This window comes from Myotis yumanensis, unplaced genomic scaffold (assembly GCF_028538775.1).
Source record: "Myotis yumanensis isolate MYYU_CA2020_CCGP unplaced genomic scaffold, mMyoYum1.0.hap1 SCAF_4, whole genome shotgun sequence".
Lineage (NCBI taxonomy): Eukaryota > Metazoa > Chordata > Mammalia > Chiroptera > Vespertilionidae > Myotis > Myotis yumanensis.
Window position 1 is genome coordinate 15,156,029 of NW_027223755.1, and position 20,086 is coordinate 15,176,114.

Genomic DNA, 20,086 nt, shown 5'->3' on the forward strand with positions numbered 1-20,086 from the left:
CTGATGACCCACATTAAAAAGACACAAAAAACCTTTTCACTGGAAAATTATGAGTATACACAAAAGCAGGCAGAAGAGTGTAGCAAACATCACAGTCCTGCCACCTAGCTTCAGCGATTAGCAGGTTTTGCTAATCTTGTTTTACTCTAATGTTGCCCCTGGAATATCTTGTAACAAATCCCAAGCATTCTATTATTTCACTCATCAACACTTAAGTGTGTAGGGTGACCCTCCAGCTGCTGAGGCAGTCACTTCATTTCATGCCTAGATTTGCTTTTGTATTTACAGTTCCAAGTGACAGGAAATGCCATTTTGCTTGTCTGTTGGGTAATGAGCAAATACAGAGGTGGGAATAACATGTCAGTGATGCATCTGCCAAGTGATAATGGAGGGGGATTTCACAGGGAGTCCCTCTGGGTCCCCCCCTGGTCCCACACTGACCGAAAAGAGCTGTGCGGCCCCTAGTGAGCGCGGCTTTGTTTTAATCAAACAGTAGGATCGATAAAAATCATCATCAAATTAATGGTGTGGGAATTTCGTTTTACTTTTTGAAATATATACACACACTTTGAATAGTGATTCAGGTAGTGTTTATTGTATTTTTAGTTAATCCTCACCTTTGGATATTTTTTTCCATTATTTTTGAGAGAATGGAAAGTAGGGAGGGAGAGAAGGGAGAGAGAGAAACACTGATGTGAGGGAAATACATCAATTGGTTGCCTCCTGCACACACCTGGACCAGGGCTGGGGATCGAATCTGCAACCCAGGTACATGCCCTTGACTGGGAATCGAACCCGCAACCCCTTGGTGCACGGGCTGACGTTCTCATCACTGAGGAACTCCGGGCAGGGCCATGGTGTGTGAATTCTTTGGGACTTGTGGGTTTGCTTGTAGTCTCAGTGGTGTAAGCATTCTTGAGGGTCTGTGAGATTTCTTCCCCCATCTGTTACTCCTGAAATTTCCTGCGATGTGAAGGTGACCCCTGGCTGTTCCTCAGCCAGATAGTCTTGAGATGTGCCCTCCAGAACGTGGAGAAGTGTGCCATCCTGGAACGCATAGGCAGTTAGACTGACTGTGCCCTGGCACGAGCTACTAATTACTTTTATCCGTCTTCCGATCTACAGAATGTGATGTTAATCTATACTTCTTTGGATCCTTGTAAGTATTGAGTAAGATTATTCACGTACACGCCCAGCCCAGGGCCTCCGGTCCCATAGCTGCCTCAGAAGTAGCACACTAATTTCCATCTTTCGCATCCGCTCTCCTCCGTTCCTTCCGTTATTTTCCCTTTGATGTGTTCTGAGCCAGATCAGCCCGTTTTTCTCCTGCACGGTCTCTAGGTTGTCTGTGCCTCTCAGAGCGTGGCCCCCAGAGTTAAATGTAATGTGCTGGAAGAGGTGAGGAGTTGAGGTTTCTTACTTGGGTCACCTTCCATTCCCCTCCCCCTTCTTTAAAAAAAAAAAAAAGGAGTAACAGAGTGATTTTCAAAGAATGCATGTGCAAGGAGACTGCCTATGGAATGAGTGCAGGAGAAGCAGGTCGCAGCAGAACTTGTTGCTGGTGTGGTGGGGATTCCTGCCCAGCCATGAAAATAACAGTGGACTTGGTACGTCTCTAGGTGTTCATTGTTCTTATTGCTTGAATTATATGAATTATGCTCTAGAACATTAAAATGATTTTTAGCAGCTAAATGGATAAACCACTCCCACTCTCTTTGGTCCCTAATGAAATAATGTGGAGACTTTGAATGAATTAAATCATGAACTTTCATATAAGAAGGGACTTTATTTTTTAATTGTTTAAAGTATTACATATGTCTCCATTCCCCCCCCCCCCCCATTGACCCCCCTGCCACACCCACCCCCCAGGACAAGCTCCCACTACCCCAGTGCCTGTGTCCATTGGTTATGCTAATATACATGCATTCAAGTCCTTTGGTTGATCTCTAACTGCCCCTCCCCACTGCCTTCTCTCTGAGGTTGGACGGTCTGTTCAGTGTTACCTTGTCTCTGGATCCATTTTTGTTCATCAGTTTATGTTGTTCATTATATTCCACAAATGAGTGAGATCATGTGATATTAATCTTTCTCTAACTGGCATAATGCTCTCCAGTTCCATCCATGCTGTTGCAAATGGTAAAAGTTCCTTCTTTTTTATTTTTATTTTTATTTTATATATATATATTTTTTACTTTTTTAAAATATATTTTATTGATTTTTTACAGAGAGGAAGGGAGAGGAATAGAGAGTTAGAAACATCGATGAGAGAGAAACATCGATCAGCTGCCTCCTGCACACTCCCTACTGGGGAAGTGCCCGCAACCAAGGTACATGCCCTTGACTGGAATTGAACCTGGGACCCTTGAGACCGCAGGCTGACGCTCTATCCACTGAGCCAAACCAGTTAGGGCTAGTTCCTTCTTTTTTATAGCAGCATAGTATTCTATTGTATAGATGTACCACTGTTTTTTAATCCACTCATCTGCTGATGGGCACTTAGGCTGTTTCCAAATCTTAGCTATTGTGAATTGTGCTGCTATGAACATAGGGGTGCATATATCCTTTCTCATTGGTGTTTCTGGTTTCTTGAGATATATTCCTAGAAGTGGGAGTTCCATTTTTAACTTTTTGAGGAAACCCCATACTGTTCTCCACAGTGGCTGCACCAATCTGCATTCCCACCAGCAGTGCATGAGGGTTCCTTTTTCTCCATCCACATCCTCACCAGCACTTGTTGTTTGTTGATTTGTTGATGATAGCCATTCTGACAGGTGTGAGATGGTACCTCAAGAAGGGACCTTCTTTATCTAGGAACTAAAGAAAGTAGAGTTTCTCTTTTTCAGAGAAGTGTGTTGAGAGGGGACCTCTGTTGTATCTAACTTTTCTGTATTTCATAGATAAAATGAGGTTCTTTGATAAAACTGCCAACCAAACTGGTGAATAAGTCACACTTTCCAGTGTGCTGGTTAATACGTATTCGAATAGCAATTGCCCATCTCCTGTTGCTAACTGCACACGTTCCTTGGCTGCTCACATACAGAGCTGGGTTCAGGGAGGTTTGCAAGCCACGATTTTCCTAATAGTGACTGGCTTTGAACTTGGTAAAGGCAGATGGATTGAAAGGGTGTGCACTCCCAGCCCAGTTCCCTTGTAGTTTTCATTTCTCGGGATGTCACGGGTGCTTACAGTTAGATTGTGGAGGAAGGGGAGTGGTTAATCCTTCTGTAAACGGTGCAGGCTCAGGGTATCTTCTGGTTGGGTCCTTGTTCCTGTTGTTAAGCCTGGAGTTATTCGGGATTCGTTTTAAGCCCCTTTCAAGTGGAGGACTTTGCGGTTGTGTGCACACTGCGGGGCTATGTGAGGAGGAAGCCAGGCTGCCGGGGAGTTTGTCTGGATACGGTGACGACTGATGTTTAAAGCGCAGCCTCCCAAACGGCAGCTGATCACCCCAGGAGGCTTGTGGGGCAGCAGAGCTGGGAGCTGGAGCAGAGCGCCCCAGCGGATCAGGCTTCCTCCTGCCCAGGCTGGCCTGGCCCGGGCCTCAGGAGCCCTGGGGTGTCTACGGAATGGGACCTGGCACTGCTCACCCCATTAGAGTTCAGGGAGGTCCAGGAATGTAGTGTGACTTCATTTCAGCGACTCGGGAGGTTTTCTGACATTTCTGGAAGCCCTGCTCGCCTCTAGGACAGTGGTTCTCAACCTTCAGGCCCTTTAAATACAGTTCCTCATGTTGTGAACCCCAACCATAAAATTATTTCCATTGCTACTTCATAACTGTAATGTTGCCACTGTTATGAATCGTAATGTAAATATCTGATATGCAGGATGGTCTTAGGCGACCCCTGTGAAAGGGTCGTTTGACCCCCGAAGGGGTCGCCACCCACAGGTTGAGAACCGCTGCTCTAGGATTTGTGCGGGAGGCCTTTGATGCCTGGATTGTGGCCCAGGACCTGCTTGAGACCCAGAGAGCTGACAGCATAGCCTGAGGCGTGCGTGAGCCCAGTGTTAACTCCCTTCAATTCATGGTCATAGGCGTAGGTGACTGATGAATGAGATCTTTCCTACAGTTCTCCACACATGAGTGATAAACTAGGCTGCTGTGTCCTTTGTTTTCTCTTTATGGCTTCAACACCATGTTTCTCGGACTGTGAGCCGCCATCTACTCAGGTTCTGCCCCCACAGACTTTTTCAGAATATTTTTGTGACAAGCCTTTTATACTGAGGTAGTTGTCTTAGGAACTTTACTTTGGAGAACTTGGGATGTCAGTTACTCCCATGGTATGAATCAAGGTAAGGAAAGAAGTGTGTGTGTGCGTGTGTGTGTGTGTATGGAAAGAAGGGAGGGAGAGGGAAGAGGAATGAACTCATGCAAGAGAGCATAAAATTGGTTTTAATTTTTTGGCTTTTTAACATCACTTAATGATAGCAATTAGTTTTCTGAGTTTTTAATTTAGACTAATTTCTCATGGTAATTACACGAGGCAGAAAAAATGTCAGAAACCTTTTCATAGTCCCAGTACTTTCATGTTGGGTGAACACCTAAAATTCCCACTGGGAGGATTGAGGCCTTGCGTGGATTTCCGCAGAGCTCACAGGCAGCCTCCCCGGCTCGGGTCTGTGCCAGCAGCAGCAGCCTGCGTGGACCGTGTGTGCACCACGCGCCGGTGAGGGCAGGGCTGCTCTCCAGTGGGCAGCCGTGTAACGCTGACGCTACAGCCGAATGAGACCAGGGTCCGCCCTGTCTTTAAGTACTCTGACTCCTGTTGTTTCTTCTTTATTACACAAGCGCATTATATATATTTACCATGTACTCGGGTTGGGACTTAACTACATTAATCACTTTTGTTGCTTCATCGAGGTCACTCTAAAGAGAGCAGGCTCTTTGGTGGTTTTGTCGCGCTGTGAGCACGTGGGGAGGAGGAACACGGCGGCTCCTTGCTCTGTCCTGCTCTGTGCTGAGGGCCAGCGCAGTTCCCACCATTTCACCCGTCAGTGCAGCTGGTGAAAGGCAGATATTTACTGTGAAAATAGATTGGCCCCGGAGACTCGGCCAGAAGGGCGCCATGGACCCCCAGTCCAGGGCCCAGGTACAAGTCAAAGGGACAAAGTGGGACATTGAAAAGCCCCCGCCGTTGCTGCCAGCTGCTGGCGGGGTAATTTTCACGCCTGTGGCTGGGGAGTCTGGGGGCTGTTGTTGATGGTGTGACACCTCCACCTGGTTCTGTGCACGCTGCCAGGGACGGCCCATCCAGTGCTCGCTAAGAACCTTTGCTGCAATAGTTGCGAGGCAGCAGCGTGTGTGGTCAGTTAACACACAAAGGCGGTTTTTCTCCCAAAGAGGAGACAGGATAGGAAACCGTGAAGACAAGATCAAGTTTTAAAGGTTTTCAGAGCTGGACCCTGTCCCCAGTCATCATCGCTCTGATGCACGCATAGCCAGTCTGTTCTTCTATGACAAGGGAGGTGAGAGCGTCTGGTTCCCTGGGTAAGACCTGAGCTCTTTCTGAATCGATTCCATATCCCTCCATGCCTCTCCCTACCCCCCTCGCAGTGCTGACCCGCAGCCAGGCTGTGGGTGGAGGGGGCACCCCTTCCCTTCAGTTTCCCTCCCAGACCAGGAGGAAGGCAGCAGAGCCAGCGCTGCCCAGCGGGACTCTGCCCAGAAGAAGTGGCAAGAGGTGCACGGCTTGAGTGTGTGTTTCCTTTCTCTCCAGTGAAGAAGTCTGCAAGCGAGGCTTCACGGTGATCGTGGACATGCGCGGGTCCAAGTGGGACTCCATCAAGCCTCTGCTGAAGATCCTGCAGGAGTCCTTCCCCTGCTGCATCCACGTTGCACTGATCATCAAGCCGGACAACTTCTGGCAGAAACAGAGGACTAATTTTGGCAGCTCTAAGTTTGAATTTGAGGTAACTTCCGTGTGTGGCCAGCCCAGCTACAACCACACCTATGGTTTACTGAAAAAAAAAAAAAAAGATTTTTTTCCCCTCCTCATTGTAGGCTGGTATTAGATTTTTTAAAACCACATATTAGAGGGAACTGCGTATCTTATGTACATATGTGAAATTAGTTATGGCACGAAGTAACAAAAGTAGGCTCATTTATCGTGTCATCCTAGTGGGTCGCTTACCCAAGGTGGGTTTGGGTGGCTTGTCAGGACGCTGTCTTGCAGACAGCGTATACAGCATTAATTTGTTTTCCTTCCTACCATCACCACTCCTTCAGTTTCCAAGGCTCTGACAAGGCTTTGGTGCGGCAGTTTAATGAGATGATTATCGGAAGAAAGCGTCTGGCCAGCTTGAAACTGGATTCATGCCGTACATATTCTGTAATAAAATTTGAAAATTTTCTAATAATATATTATAATAACTTTTGGTTCAATAGATTGCTTCTTCTAGCAACTTTTCCCTAAACATTAGGGTTCAGTGACTATATTCATGTATTTTAGGGTAAACAGTGTGGGGGTGCAAAAAATAATTTTTGCCCCGCCATTCTGTGTTTTCTGGCTGGTCTAATAATCAAATTAACAGGAGACAAGACTACAAGAAAATGTCCAGAATTTATTCCGGATGTATATGCAGGAGTGCCGTGAGGCTATGAGGCCTGCAGACGCATTGGGCAGTTGAGGTTTATATGCCATTCTGGACAAAGAAGGAGGAGGCAGGGGTCTGGGATGCCAAAGGGAAAGCAGGTGGTTTGCAGGTCGCTGAGAAAGAGCAAACATGTAAAGAGTTCTTGCTGGCCCCCCCAGAACCAGTGGGACGCAGAGGGGAGTCCAACAAGCAGCTCTGCCAGCCCCCTCCCTTCCCTGTAGTTTATGTCCTGGCGCCAGGTGAGGCTCTCTTCCTTCAAGCAGCTTTTTCTCTCTGAAGCAAGTGAAGGGTCAGCAGTTCTTTCTGAGCTTATTGTTTCTTAATAACCAGCTTAAAATCAATGTCCCAAAAGGCATATTTTGAGGCAGCAAAACTTTGGTCCCTTTCAGCAGCAATAATGGTATTAAACACATCACCCAGTATTAATCCTCAAGCCTTATGTGACATGTTACCCTTTTCAAAGTGTTGTTACTTCCATTTTTAAATCTCTTTCCCTGGAACTGATTTTCGATCTGAAATCAGAATTTACTTTTTATTTGAAATTGTGTTCAAGAGATTTAGGTGAAACATGAAACCAGCAAGCCTTTATCTTCATATACAATTAGAAGTGATTTTAGAGGACAATTTATTGGGTCTTACTATTTTCTTGATGTCAAATTTAAAGTGTGTTGCATTTACTGATACATGTTTTAAGCAGACGAATGGTTTGGCAAACTAATGCATGCAAGGTTTTGCTAGTTGAAATTTGATCTGTCCCTTGGCCTTCCAGGTTACCTAGACCGGTTTTTCCATTAAACTTGTTTGCCTCCAGGGACATTATTAAAAGTCCAGGCAGATGAGACGGGAGTGAACTGCAGTCACATGACAGCAGAAGTGCTTGCTGAGGAGCAGCCCCTCTTTGTAGCTTGGCTGCCTTCGCGGTTTCTTACGCCAAATAGCACCAAGGTGCAGGCGTAGGTTTCGCTAAGGCTGGAGGTGACAGGTGGGACTCCACCCGCCTTTTTCTCTTTCCTCTTTTGGTTCTAGGCCACGGATCTTCCTCCTTTACCTTTGTCTTTGCATTTAATCACCCCGCCCTCCGATGCTTTCCTTGAAGCATAATTCTTACCTAATCCTGCAGCAGGTCTGACAGGTAGGGTGAGGCCAGGATTTCCTGTTTAGGTTGTAATTGACTAAAACTGTATCACATAGTGCAACACTTGTACTGCTCAGAATCTAGCAAAGAAACCTTCTGTCTTTACCTTTGTGAAAAGAGCTTCTACCAGCTTTTTGGCTAACCCTTGTATGTTTTCTACATTTTAAAAAGCCATTCATGTCCTCTGAGGTGTTACCTGACCGGAGGTGGAGTTTAGGAAGGGGAATGGTGAGGGTGGTCTGGTTGGAGCAGCGCTGGTCTGTCCCTTAACAAGCAGCCCCCACACAAGTGTCCTTAGTGGGAGGTGGTGCTCCAGAGGGATTTTGGGGCCCACGAACAGGACGCGAGCGTGACTGCAGGGAGAAGGAAGCCTGGGCAGAGTTCTCTGCTGGGAGTGAGATGGTGGATGGGTGTGGATGAGGAAGGCTGCCTTGACAAAAGGGAAATGTCTGAATTGTCTGCTCTGATCTTGGCAATTTGACACATTTCCTGGTTAATGTGCCTAAAATCGAGCGTTAGTGTCCACATTCTTGGAAAGAAATCTAATATCTTTTAAAAAATATATATTTTATTGATTTTTTACAGAGAGGAAGGGAGAGGGATAGAGAGTTAGAAACATGGATGAGAGAGAAACATCGATCAGCTGCCTCCTGCACACCCCCTGCTGGGGATGTGCCCGCAACCAAGGTACATGCCCTTGACCATAATCGAACCTGGGACTCTTCAGTCCACAGGCTCTAGCCACTGAGCCAAACTGGTCAGGGCGAAATCTAATATCTTTAGCTCTCATGAAATACATATAAGTCTAAAATTTTAGATATTCCAAGTAACATACATGTGTTGCTCTAATGGGTTTATTTTTACCAACTATACTGTAGGGCTTCATTTACTTATATTTATGGGTCCAGAACAAGATATGTTATGTTTTCTATAAATAGATGACCTGCTTTAAGTTTGAAGACCTGTGACTAAACTGCCTTATGCTAAGACCATCCAGAGTTGGTTCATCTTCTCATGCCTGTTTTTCCCCTCAGACAAACATGGTCTCTTTAGAAGGCCTTACCAAAGTAGTCGACCCTTCTCAGCTAACTCCCGAGTTTGACGGCTGCTTGGAGTACAACCATGAGGAATGGATTGAAATCAGAGTTGCTTTTGAGGATTACATTAGCAACGCCACCCACATGCTGTCCCGGCTGGAGGAGCTTCAGGACATCCTGGCCAAGAAGGAGTTGCCTCAGGATTTGGAGGGGGCTCGGAACATGATCGAGGAGCATTCCCAGCTGAAGAAGAAGGTGATTAAGGCCCCCATCGAGGACTTGGACTTGGAGGGACAGAAGCTGCTCCAGAGGATCCAGAGCAGCGACAGCTTTCCCAAAAAGAACTCAGGGTCAGGCAACGCGGACCTGCAAAGCCTCCTACCCAAGGTGTCTGCCATGCTGGACCGGCTGCACTCCACGCGGCAGCATCTGCATCAGATGTGGCACGTGCGGAAGCTGAAGCTGGACCAGTGCTTTCAGCTGCGGCTGTTTGAACAGGATGCTGAGAAGGTAAAGGAGAAGGGAGAGGGATGCTAAAAGGGGGTACACAGGGAAGCTTTCTGGATTGTTTGGTCTAGAGCAGCGGTTCTCAACCTGTGGGTCGCGACCCCTTTGGCGGTCAAACGACCCTTTCACAGGGGTCGCCTAAGACCATCCTGCATATCAGATATTTACATTACGATTCATAACAGTAGCATCATTACAGTTATGAAGTAGCAACGAAAATAATTTTATGGTTGGGTCACAACATGAGGAACTGTATTTAAAGGGCCAGAAGGTTGAGAAAGGGCTGGGGCAGAGTAAGCGACTCTCATGGTGTCGGTTAGAGACCAGAGACGGAGAGTGTCAGTTCCGGGACCGCCCCTAAATCTGCTTCCCATAGTCATTCCCTGTGCAGTGCAGTGCTACTTTAGAAACTTTTTGTTGTTAATTACTGATAGTTTCGAATGCCTGTAAGATAGACAAGAATGATATCTTCGGCTAAAAGAGTGAATGTTTTATAGCATTATATTATTGAAAGCAATAGTTATGTACAGGGTGTCCCCAAAAATATATATACACTTTAACAGCTGATAGCTCAATTTTGAAAATTAAATGGATTTTAATAAACACTGCCTTATAATTACTCAAAGTGTGTGCATACATTTTTGAGGGGACACCCTATATGTATGTCATTTGCTAATTTCTGCTCTTCCACACATACAAAGCCAGTGACAGTACACCATTCAGATCTAATTTTTAAAAGGGTGAATAATTAGTTAAAATTAATAGTTTCTGGGAAATATAGGCAATAATAATTTATGGTCTCATATCTTATTCTTGTGCTCCAGATAAACCAACTACTCAGTGAGAATTCTTGCCAGTTACCGGCTAACTCAGTCTTAGCCATGGGGAAGCAGTGCACTTCTCTATGGGAATGTGGTGCAAGCCATGGGCGTGGGTGAATTGGTCACTCTTCATTTGCTCTCATGGACTGTTTTTCATGGACAGGAGACTGTTTTGTAAAGTAAAACAAACAAACAAACAAAAAGACTACATTAGAAGTAAAGGACCTTTTGAAAGGTGACCCTCCAGTACTGTTCTTTGGTAAGCTTTTCACATACCTGCCAGTGCACTTAGGTTTTAGGTGCTGCTTTGTCAAAGACACTGGAGAATCTTCCTTCTAATTATTAAAAAAACCCACAAAACAGGTGGCCATCTCGAATTCTGCTTCAAGGCACAGTATCAGTGCTGATAGGCGTTTATCCTATATAATAAAAGGGTAATATGCAAATCGACCGAACTGAGGAATGACCAGTCGCTATGATGCACACTGACCACCAGGGGGCAGATGCTCAATGCAGGAGCTGCACCCTGGTGGTCAATGCGCTCTCACAGGGGGAGTGCCGCTCAGCCTGAAGCTGGGCTGACGGCTGGCAAGTGCAGTGGCCCACCTCCGCTGCAGCACTAAGGATGTCCAACTGTGGGGAGCGGGCCTAAACCGTCAGTTGGACATCCCCTGAAGGGCCCCCCGCTCCCCCCCCCATCCAGTGCACGAATGTCATGCACCAGGCCTCTAGTTTTTCTTTAAATGCTTTCCTTATGAACAATGTAGTCTACATCCTTGTCGAGGTAGTCTCTCCATTGAACCTTAAGAGATATGTCTTGGTTAAATTTTTTCCCAATCCTTATTTTCACAGTAAATTTTATTGTTTGCATTTGCCCAGGTTTTTTTTTTTGTTTGTTTGTTGTTGTTGTTTTTTACTTCTTGCATTCAAGAACATTATCTTATAGTCTTTGGCATTGCTATCACCAAAACCTACCCAGAGATGATAAATCCCTAATACCTAACAGGTCTTTAGGTGAAGAGTAGTTTGGGCCATTAGTTGGTTAAGTGAAGAGTAGTTTGGGCCATTAAGTAGTTCAGTGTAGCTTGGGGGCTGGGTTGAGAGTCAAAAGATGAGTTTGTCATTAGCCTGGGGGACTTGAATATCTTTGCTCCATCCATCCTCATTTGTCAAAGGAACCATCTGTTAGATAAGATTTTCTTACAGGTCCTGCAGGTTCAGAACTCTGCTAACTTCTGAGAAGTCAAGAATCCTGGACCCAAATGCTGAGAGGTTATCGAGGAAGAACGTTGCCTCTTCTGCGTTTGGCCCTGTTCCCGGGTTCGTGTCAGTTCATTTCTTTTTCCTGGAGTGATTCAGGTTGTCTTTTTCGTTCCGGTAGATGTTTGACTGGATCACACACAACAAGGGCCTGTTTCTGAACAGCTACACTGAGATTGGGACCAGCCACCCTCACGCTATGGAGCTTCAGACGCAGCACAACCACTTTGCTATGAACTGTATGGTAAGACTGTTGGGATAGTTGTATCCTTTGAGGGAAGGGATTTTAGGGAACGGGACACACACAGATCACATCCCAGCATGCAGCCAGGAGGCCATGTGGGCCTTCAGAATTTCTGATTTGATGATAGCAGCTGACCTCCAAGTGTCCAGTTCTCAGTGCTCTCAGTGTCTAAGTAGCTTGTTTTCAGTTTTCAACAAACAAAAATGTAAACAAGCAAACCAACTAACCAGTGAAATTTGCACCAGCTACGTGGCCAGTTCACCATGGATGGTTCTGATGCCCATTCCTGTGCTCCGCCCCTTGGGAACTGCAGGTTGCTAGGTGCCACCGTGTTCCCTTACCTGCGCCAGAAGTAATGGGGATGTGGAGAAGGCACTCTGCGCAGACCAGCACTCTGTGAGCACAGTCTGTTTAAGGACATGAAAGTGATTCAGGAAACTAATGGGTTCAAGGGGCAATGAGTACCCACAGTGGGTCCCACAGCAGAGCCGTCCACATGGACAGCTCTTGTCAGGATTCTAACAGAGGGCATCTGCTTGAACTGTTCCTCTTTAAGGGGACAGAGAAAGCAAAAATGAGCAAATGTCATTACCTGGCACTAGAGATAGAGCATGCGTATGCGAAGGGGCCAGGGACTTAAAGGACACTAGTTATAAGCGTTAATGCCGCAGGAACCAGGGAGGCCAGTTCCTTGCTGACTGTGGCCTTGACTGGCTGTCACAAGCTCACAAAGTGTCCTCCCTCCCTGACACTGTCAACACCCCTCTGTTAGCTGAGTCTAGCTTGCACACGCAGCCCAGAAAAGTAATTCAGAGGCTGCATGCAATCTGTGGCTCGCTGATCCCAGGCATAGGCGACTCCTTCTAGTTAGGTTTGGGGCAGAAATGAGTAAAAGACTGTACAGGGGAAGAACGGACAAGTGGATACACTTTCTTGGGTGGGCTCAGTCGAGGTAACAACCACAAGGCTCTTGCAGAGGTCTGGGTGCCAGGCCGTGGGGGACTGGCCCACAGGACCAGTGTGGGAAGGGAAGAAAAATGTAGAGAAGTTTGGACAGGGAAGGTAGTGAGATGTAGGGGCAAGATTGGGAGGAGCCATAGTTGTGTCTGTGATTTTGGGGGACTACAGAGAGCACAATGTTCTGATGCATCACAAAGAATCATAAGTATGTGAATACACCAGCCTGGGCTTTGTTGAAGGTGTGTATCCCCACCCCATCCTTGGCTGTAATGGGACTTCAAAGAAGATGGAAGGTGGAAAGGGAAATACCATAGCGAAAACTTGTTTTGCAAAAAGCGCAGTTTTTTTAAGCCTCGCTCCCTTATTTTTTCAGGACACTGGTGGACCTGAAGATAGGAATCTCAGCAGAGTAGAAAAGCTTGATTTAAAATTTGAACAAAGCATTGTTCTGTGCCCCAATTCATATTCCTTGGAGAAAGTGCATCCATTTAGAGAATATTTTCAGTTGGCACAAAAAAGACTTGGATTTATGGAGAAAGGAGAGCTTGTTTTCACACAAATAGCCTTGGGTGGCTACGGACATATTTAGTGGTTTCTGGGTCCTAGTTAGAAGCGGAACGGTTGGGGTCCTGCAGTTCTGGGTGACTGCTCGTCAGGCGGCTTGCCATCTGGACCCTTGTCAGGACCAGGAGCCAGGAAGTGAGTAATAGAGTATTTGTGTGCACACACTTGTGCTTTTGACTGCTCTGGCCTAACAAGATGCCTTTCAGCCCGTTGATTTGTAATTTTGCAGTCTGACAAACAGAAAGGGGAACCAAAACTCAGAGTCCACGGAAATCCAGACAGCAAATAGGTATACCATTCTACACCAGGTGACTCTGCTGTTAAGAATATCACTTTTAAGTGAATAGGCCGTGTTTCAGGAAATTCTATCCATGTGTTTTAAAGGAAGCCTCCTGTTTGCCTTCCGCTAAGGAGCCCTCTCTTTCTGCCCCTTCCCCAGAACGTGTATGTCAACATAAACCGGATCATGTCGGTGGCCAATCGCTTGGTGGAGTCCGGCCACTACGCCTCTCAGCAGATCAAGCAGATCGCCAACCAGCTGGAGCAGGAGTGGAAGGCGTTCGCCGCGGCGCTGGACGAGCGCAGCACCCTGCTGGACATGTCCTCCATTTTCCACCAGAAGGCTGAGAAGGTCAGTGCCCGTCACCGGGTGGGACCGCCCGCTGCCTCCCCGGCACCTCCCCCCGCGGCCAGATCCTTGGGGGGCTTTGTGTGGCACCGAATCACCTGCGCTCTGCCGACCGTCAGCTGGCTTACCCCTCGCTGTGCAACCTGAGGCAGGTGGTTTAACCTCCCGTTCCTTAGTTTCTCACTTGTAAAGTAGAAATAAAAGTTGGCTTGAGAGGAGTTTCACTGTGAAAATGAGATGATTCATATTAGGTGCCCTGCAGAGCACCTGGCATACGGTGGGTACTAACAAGTGGTAGCGCTGTTCTTTACCCCTCTCCTCCTCCTTTTCTCCCCCCTCCTCGTTATCACTGCAAGACTCTAATTAGGATGCTGTGGCAGCAGGTAACAGAATGCCTGGCTGTCAGGCTTAAACATCAGGGCTTTGCTTTCCTCCCAAAACAAGAAGTGACAAAGTATAGGCAGTTCTAGCCAGACCCCGATGCCAGGGCTGGGCTGCTCGACCTTGCGCTCATGGTCACAGGATGTAGGCCACAGCTCCCAGCACCAGCCCTCCACTTGGTGTCCGGGGAGTGCAGGGCTGGCAGTGAGTGTCGTCGCCCATTACTTTGATCAGAGAAACATTACTGTCAGGAGATCCCTCCGCCCAGTGCTTTCTGTAGTCCAGGACTGGGTGCGGGGAGTGGGGAGGGGGGACCTAGCTTCTTAGCCCCACTGCTGTAGGCAGGCTCTGCCAGCAAGGGCTGGGTGGACATGGCTTTGGGGCAGGCAGCTTTCAGTGTCAATCACGATTTTTAATGATTTGCATGGATTCTAACACATTGGCTTCATTGGCTGATGTGCTCTGTCGAAATACCTTACTTAAGAGGTAATCTGTAAGGTGTGCCTGTACCACTCCCCACACCTCCACAATCCTTTCCGCAAACAAACTGGCTTGAGCAAGCAGCTATGGAGGCAGCAAAAGGAGAGCGATGCGTTCCTGACCGAGACGTCAGCGTGGAAGGTGTTCTGGACAGTGACCTTCCTTCGCAGGTGTTGACAGCACAGGAACCTGTGGCCACCGGGAAGGCAGATGGGGAAGAGGCAAACGGTTGCCTTATTTTAATGGAAAAATACTGATAGAGCTTTTTTGGGGAAAACTGTATTTATAGGGATTTGCACTGATGACTCTAAGAAGGAAATAGTATCTCTTTAATCTAGAAGTGGTCTCTGTTGAGGAATGAAGTCAGTTGAGGTAAAACCGAGGCCCCAGCTTGCCTGGCTTTGGGCAAGGCAACTAGAATGTTGCACAAGACACTAATTAGTAGTGATCTCAACTGTAGAGACCTTTAAAATGTGAAGCAAGAGAGGAAACGGTGGAAAAAAACCTTGATGGCCTCATGTAAAAGCCAAGCTCTAAAAAAGAATTTTCAGCTTTCAGTAGGAAGATTTTTCTGCTTATTAATATGCATTGAACTACTTTTATGATTAAAGGATAAGTAAAGGCCCCTCCCCACAAAAGTAGCTCTTTTAAAGTAATAGGAACCCCCTTCAGGATCAGCTAGCAGTGTCTGCAGGACTCTGACCCGTTCCGGTCCCTGTCATTGTGCTGTTTGCTGGGCATTATTGTGGGTGGGCAGATGAGCCGTGTGCTGCCCACCTACGTGTCAGCTGGAGTGGGAACTTGGCATGAGGTGCAGCAACCCCTGGAACTGGGGCTGGGGATGTAAATTGGTGATGGGCACTCAGAAAGGTATGTCAAGATGCTGTGAATAAATTGGAAGCAGCACAAGCCGTCTGGGTGAATGGCAGGGAGTCCGAAGCATAATAACACATAAGGAAAATCTCTTTCGTAAACATAGTGGGATTCAGACTTGTAAATACACCCGGAAGATTCCTTGCTGCTCTGACCTGCCTGAAAATAATCTAGAAGTGTGAGTGCCGTGGGACATTTTCCTCCGCAGTGTTTTATTATTAAACATTTCATCCTTGTAGCAAAGTTGAAAGAGACTGGTGTGTTTTCCCTTGGATAAAATGAGTGGCTGTAAGTTATGGATTTGAAGGAAACTAAACTAGATGAATATATATTGAACAGAATTTCTTGGTATCCTGCATAAACAATAGCATTGCTTGAGGTCTCTGTGCAGATCAAGTGGATAAGCAATAGCAATGCTTGAGCTCTCCATGCAGATCAAGTGGATAAGCAATAGCATTGCTTGAGGTCTCTGTGCAGATCAAGTGGATAAGCAATAGCAATGCTTGAGGTCTCCATGTAGATCAAGTGGCCCGAGAAGAAGTCAAATCCAGGCTTAGGGACGGAGTGGCAGGTGAGGCAGGGGCCCGGCATTGTGGTTGAACCTTGATGATGTCCTCAGAAAGTATTTCCTTCCCTCAAGCGAAAATGCATTGTGTATCTTTCCCTTCACTGAATAACAGTACAATCCTTGAAATTCTGATGTGGAAAAGAAGGTCACATTTACTAACATGGTTTTCCTCTTCCCAGGAGAGCAGTTCCAGGACTAGGCCAGCTTTGTCCCTTCTTTTTAAATGCTTTACCTTCCAGTGATGCTTAAGCTGTTTTCCTAACCTCAGTAGGGAAAGGACCAGAAACTTTGGACGTCACACGTTAGGGGTCCATCATAGCCACCTCTCTGAACGCCATCCAGAATTCTCATTAAGAACTTCAATCTTTTCAGGGGAACGTAGGTCTCAAATATGCGACCCTGTGCGAGTGGTCAAATGACAGGAAGAGGCCTTCCCTCTCAGGACAGAGCTGCCAGGGAGGGACACGTGTGTGCTGAGCTCCCTGCCTCGCTCCTGTCTCTGTGGATGCTCTGGTGTTGATATTTGCTTGTGGGTTCATGAACATGAACCTGGAATTTAAAACTAGATGAGAATGATGTTTTGTAGATGTTCTGCTTTCCGAAGATGCCTGGACCACTCTGTCTCATGTCCTCATCTCCAGGATATCAGTTTGTCAGTGTGGTGGCATGACCTCTCTGTCAGCGCTTTCGCCAGCAGATGGCGCTGAGGGCTCCAGCCTTCACTTTCTGGTCATGTGGTACAGCCACTGGACAGCCCCTTCCTATTAAAAGCTCCCAAGGCAAATGTTATTAGAATTACATTTTTGTAACATAAAGGAATAAAGTGACTTGGTTTTACTACACCTTAAAATCTCCCATTTTTACTATTAAATAATGTGATCTCGAGCCACACTATCCAGTAGGTAGCCCAGTCAGCACATGTGGCTACTGAAGTTCCTTCACATTCACTAAAATATATTAACAAGGTAATTTGAAAGCTGAACAAAATGGAATTCACTTCCTTAGTCACAGGATGCACAATGCGGATGCTCAGGAGCACATGGGCTTGTGGCCACTTTTACTAGGTGGAACAGGTTACAGGGCCGTCACTGCAGAAGCGCCTGTTAGTGCTGATAGCAGCTGACCTTCCGAGGGACCCATAAGTCTGATCACCTTATTTATCTGTGACTTTAAGGGCCGCTCACCTGATAATAGCCAAAAAGAAATAACAGCCAGTATTTGCATGGCTCTTTCAAATTCACGGCTCTTAACACAAAGCCTCGTTTCCTCGTTAAGTCAGGCCAGTGAAGTACATGGGGCTGCTGTCCTTGTCCTTATGTTCTGTTTGGGGAGTGATTTGCCTGTGGTCTCAAAGCTTGGGCTTTCATTATTTGAAATTTTCATTATGAAAAATCTTTTAGTTCCTGAGATGACAGCACACGGTTTCAGAAACAAGCTCTTAAAAGTTATAGAAGGAGCCTGGCCGGTGTGGCTCAGTGGTTGAATGTTGACCTATGAACCAGGAGGTCATGGTTGGATTCTCAGTCAGGGCACATGCCCGAGTTGCGGCTCGATCCCCATTAGGGATGTGCAGGAGGCAGCTGGTCAATGATTCTCTCTCATCATTCATTGATGTTTCTATCTATCTGTCTCTCCCTCTCCCTTCCTCTCTGAAATCAATAAAAATATTAAAAAAAGAAATTATATGTAAACTACTTTTACTATAGGCATATATAAAAGTTCTTGAATGTTTCTCTTTATTGGTTGCTTCAAAATTGGAGTTGACTATTTCAGTTGTCATGTGGATACACCGACACACTAGTCTGACACTTATGCTGACTGTGAAGTGTTATATAACCAAAGCTGTCCCTGTTATATCGAAGGCGCGTTGCCTCTTAGGAATATGTTGTAACTCTGCTTTGTTTGGGGCGTGCTGTAGTGACCCATGTGCAGCAGCCATTAATTAGTGACTTAACCTGGTGATTTATTAATGATGCTGGTTAACCTCAGTCAACTCATAATTGAAAAAGGTTTATAATAACTTAATAATTGGTGTTAAATGCAATAATCAAAGAGGAGAGAGTGAAATGGAGATCAGGAATAGTTAGACTCATTCAACCTGACCTAATTGACATTTATAGAACACCCCACCCCAGAAATACTTAAAAATAGGCCTAATGAGTCATGCCTGCATCTATGCAGAGGGGGAGCGGTAAAGTAAGTTATAACACTTCCATGGCCTTGAGGATGTGAGGCGGGTGCCGCACAGGGGGGTGAGGAGATGTTCCTTGTGGGTGTGTTGGTTTAGTCATGTTTGAAGCCATCAGAAACCACCTGCTATTCGATGACACTTAATGCCTTATCATTGCTCTCAAGTCCTAAGATTTGCACGCAGATATTTTTCTGAGCCAATACATAAATGATAAAGGGATTTTTATAAACAGTTGTTATTTGGATGACTTGTCTATTTTAAGTTTCTAAAAAGTCCTAAGTACTTGGGAGGGCAGGTCAGTTACCCCATTTTAACTAGTCACCCTCGGCACCCCTGGTAAGCAGCAAGGCAAATGTGTTCATGTCTAGTTGGCTTAACTGAGTTAGCATCCCTAGTTGGGCCTTCTGCCGGCTTGCCTTTGTCACTCAACATGATGCATGCTGAGAGGATCTCCCTAGGACGTTTGGCAGTGGTTTCTCAGCTATTGATAAATTCTGGGGAAGTGGGGGTGGCCCTGGAGGAAGGGGGCGGTTGGGGGGGCTGAGGAGAGACCCGGGTGGCAGTCAGCAGCCTGGCTCTGCAGCCTGCGGCTGACACTCTTGTTTAACTTGCAAAGTGGGAGAGGCTGGCGTGATCCCCGCCTCCCTCAGCCCACCCTTAGGTTCTGGGGCACAGCCTAGGAGTTTGGAGGCCTTCACTGGATTGTCTTTTAATCCTGTGTGTATTTGCTTTTGAAAAGGTAGAAAAAATGGGCCTGTTGCTCTTTCTGATGTTAGGTAAATGATTTCAGATGTTCACCATTAGCATTAAAATTTGTAAAATTACAGTTTACATTCAGTATTATTTTGTATTAGACAATCATATACGTTACAAAGTGCTCCCCCGCAGGGTCTCAAGTACCCACCTGGCACCATACATAGTTATCACAGGATTATTGACTGTATTCCCTGTGCTGTGCTGTACATCCCCATGACTGTTGTGTAACTACCAATTTGTACTTTTTTATCTCTTTACCTTTTTCACCTGTTCCACAACACTCCCCTCCCCCTGCAGCCATCTGTTCTATGTGAGTCTGTTTCAGTTTTGTTTTGTTTATTTTGCTCTTTAGACTTCTTATGTAAGTGAAAACATATGATATTTGTCTGACTGATTTCACGTATCATAATACCCTCATACCCTCTTGGTTCATACTATCTCAAATGGTAAGACTTCATTCTTTTTTTGTGTCCAATATTCCCTTGTATATACAGGGTGGGGCAAAAATAGGTTTATAGTTATGGGTACACAAAACACAGAGTTTATTCTTGAATTAGTGTTTATAATTATTGTATTATTTTCCATACAAGCAACTATAAACCTACTTTTGCCCACCCTCTGTGTACCCCAGCTTTTTTATCTGCTTTACTATTGATGGCCACTTCGGCTGCTTCCATATTAACATGGCAATTAATACAGGGGTACATATATTCTTTTGAATTAGTGTTTCGGGTTTCTTCAGATATATACCCAGAAGTGGAATGGCTGGGTCATAAGGCAGTTCCATTTTTAATTTTTTGAGGAACCTTCACACTGTTTTTCATGGTGATGAACCCAACTTGCATTCCCACCAACAGTGCACTAGGGGTCCCTGTTCTCCACATCCTCACCAACACTTGTTTGTTGATTTATTGGTGGTAGCCATTCTGACAAGTGTGAGGTGATATCTGCTGTGGTTTTAATATGCATTTCTCTGATGATTAGTGATGTTGAACATCTATTCATATGTCTATTGGCCAACTGTGTATCCTCTTTGGAGAAATGTCTATTCAGGTCCTATCACAGTTTTTAATGGGATTTTTTTTTAAGT

The 20,086-nt window shown here is 46.0% G+C and overlaps 1 protein-coding gene across 7 annotated transcripts in view; it reads left to right on the forward strand.

The window, feature by feature from the left end:
- Positions 1 to 20,086, forward strand: part of TRIO (trio Rho guanine nucleotide exchange factor) — a 318,911-nt gene that overhangs the window by 126,281 nt on the left and 172,544 nt on the right. For all 7 annotated transcript variants that reach the window (XM_070411908.1, XM_070411909.1, XM_070411910.1 and 4 more), the window contains exons 4-7: positions 5,715 to 5,907; positions 8,761 to 9,273; positions 11,473 to 11,595; positions 13,559 to 13,750. In XM_070411908.1, coding sequence (XP_070268009.1) covers positions 5,715 to 5,907; positions 8,761 to 9,273; positions 11,473 to 11,595; positions 13,559 to 13,750 — 1,021 coding nt within the window. The remainder of the gene's footprint in view (positions 1 to 5,714; positions 5,908 to 8,760; positions 9,274 to 11,472; positions 11,596 to 13,558; positions 13,751 to 20,086) is intronic.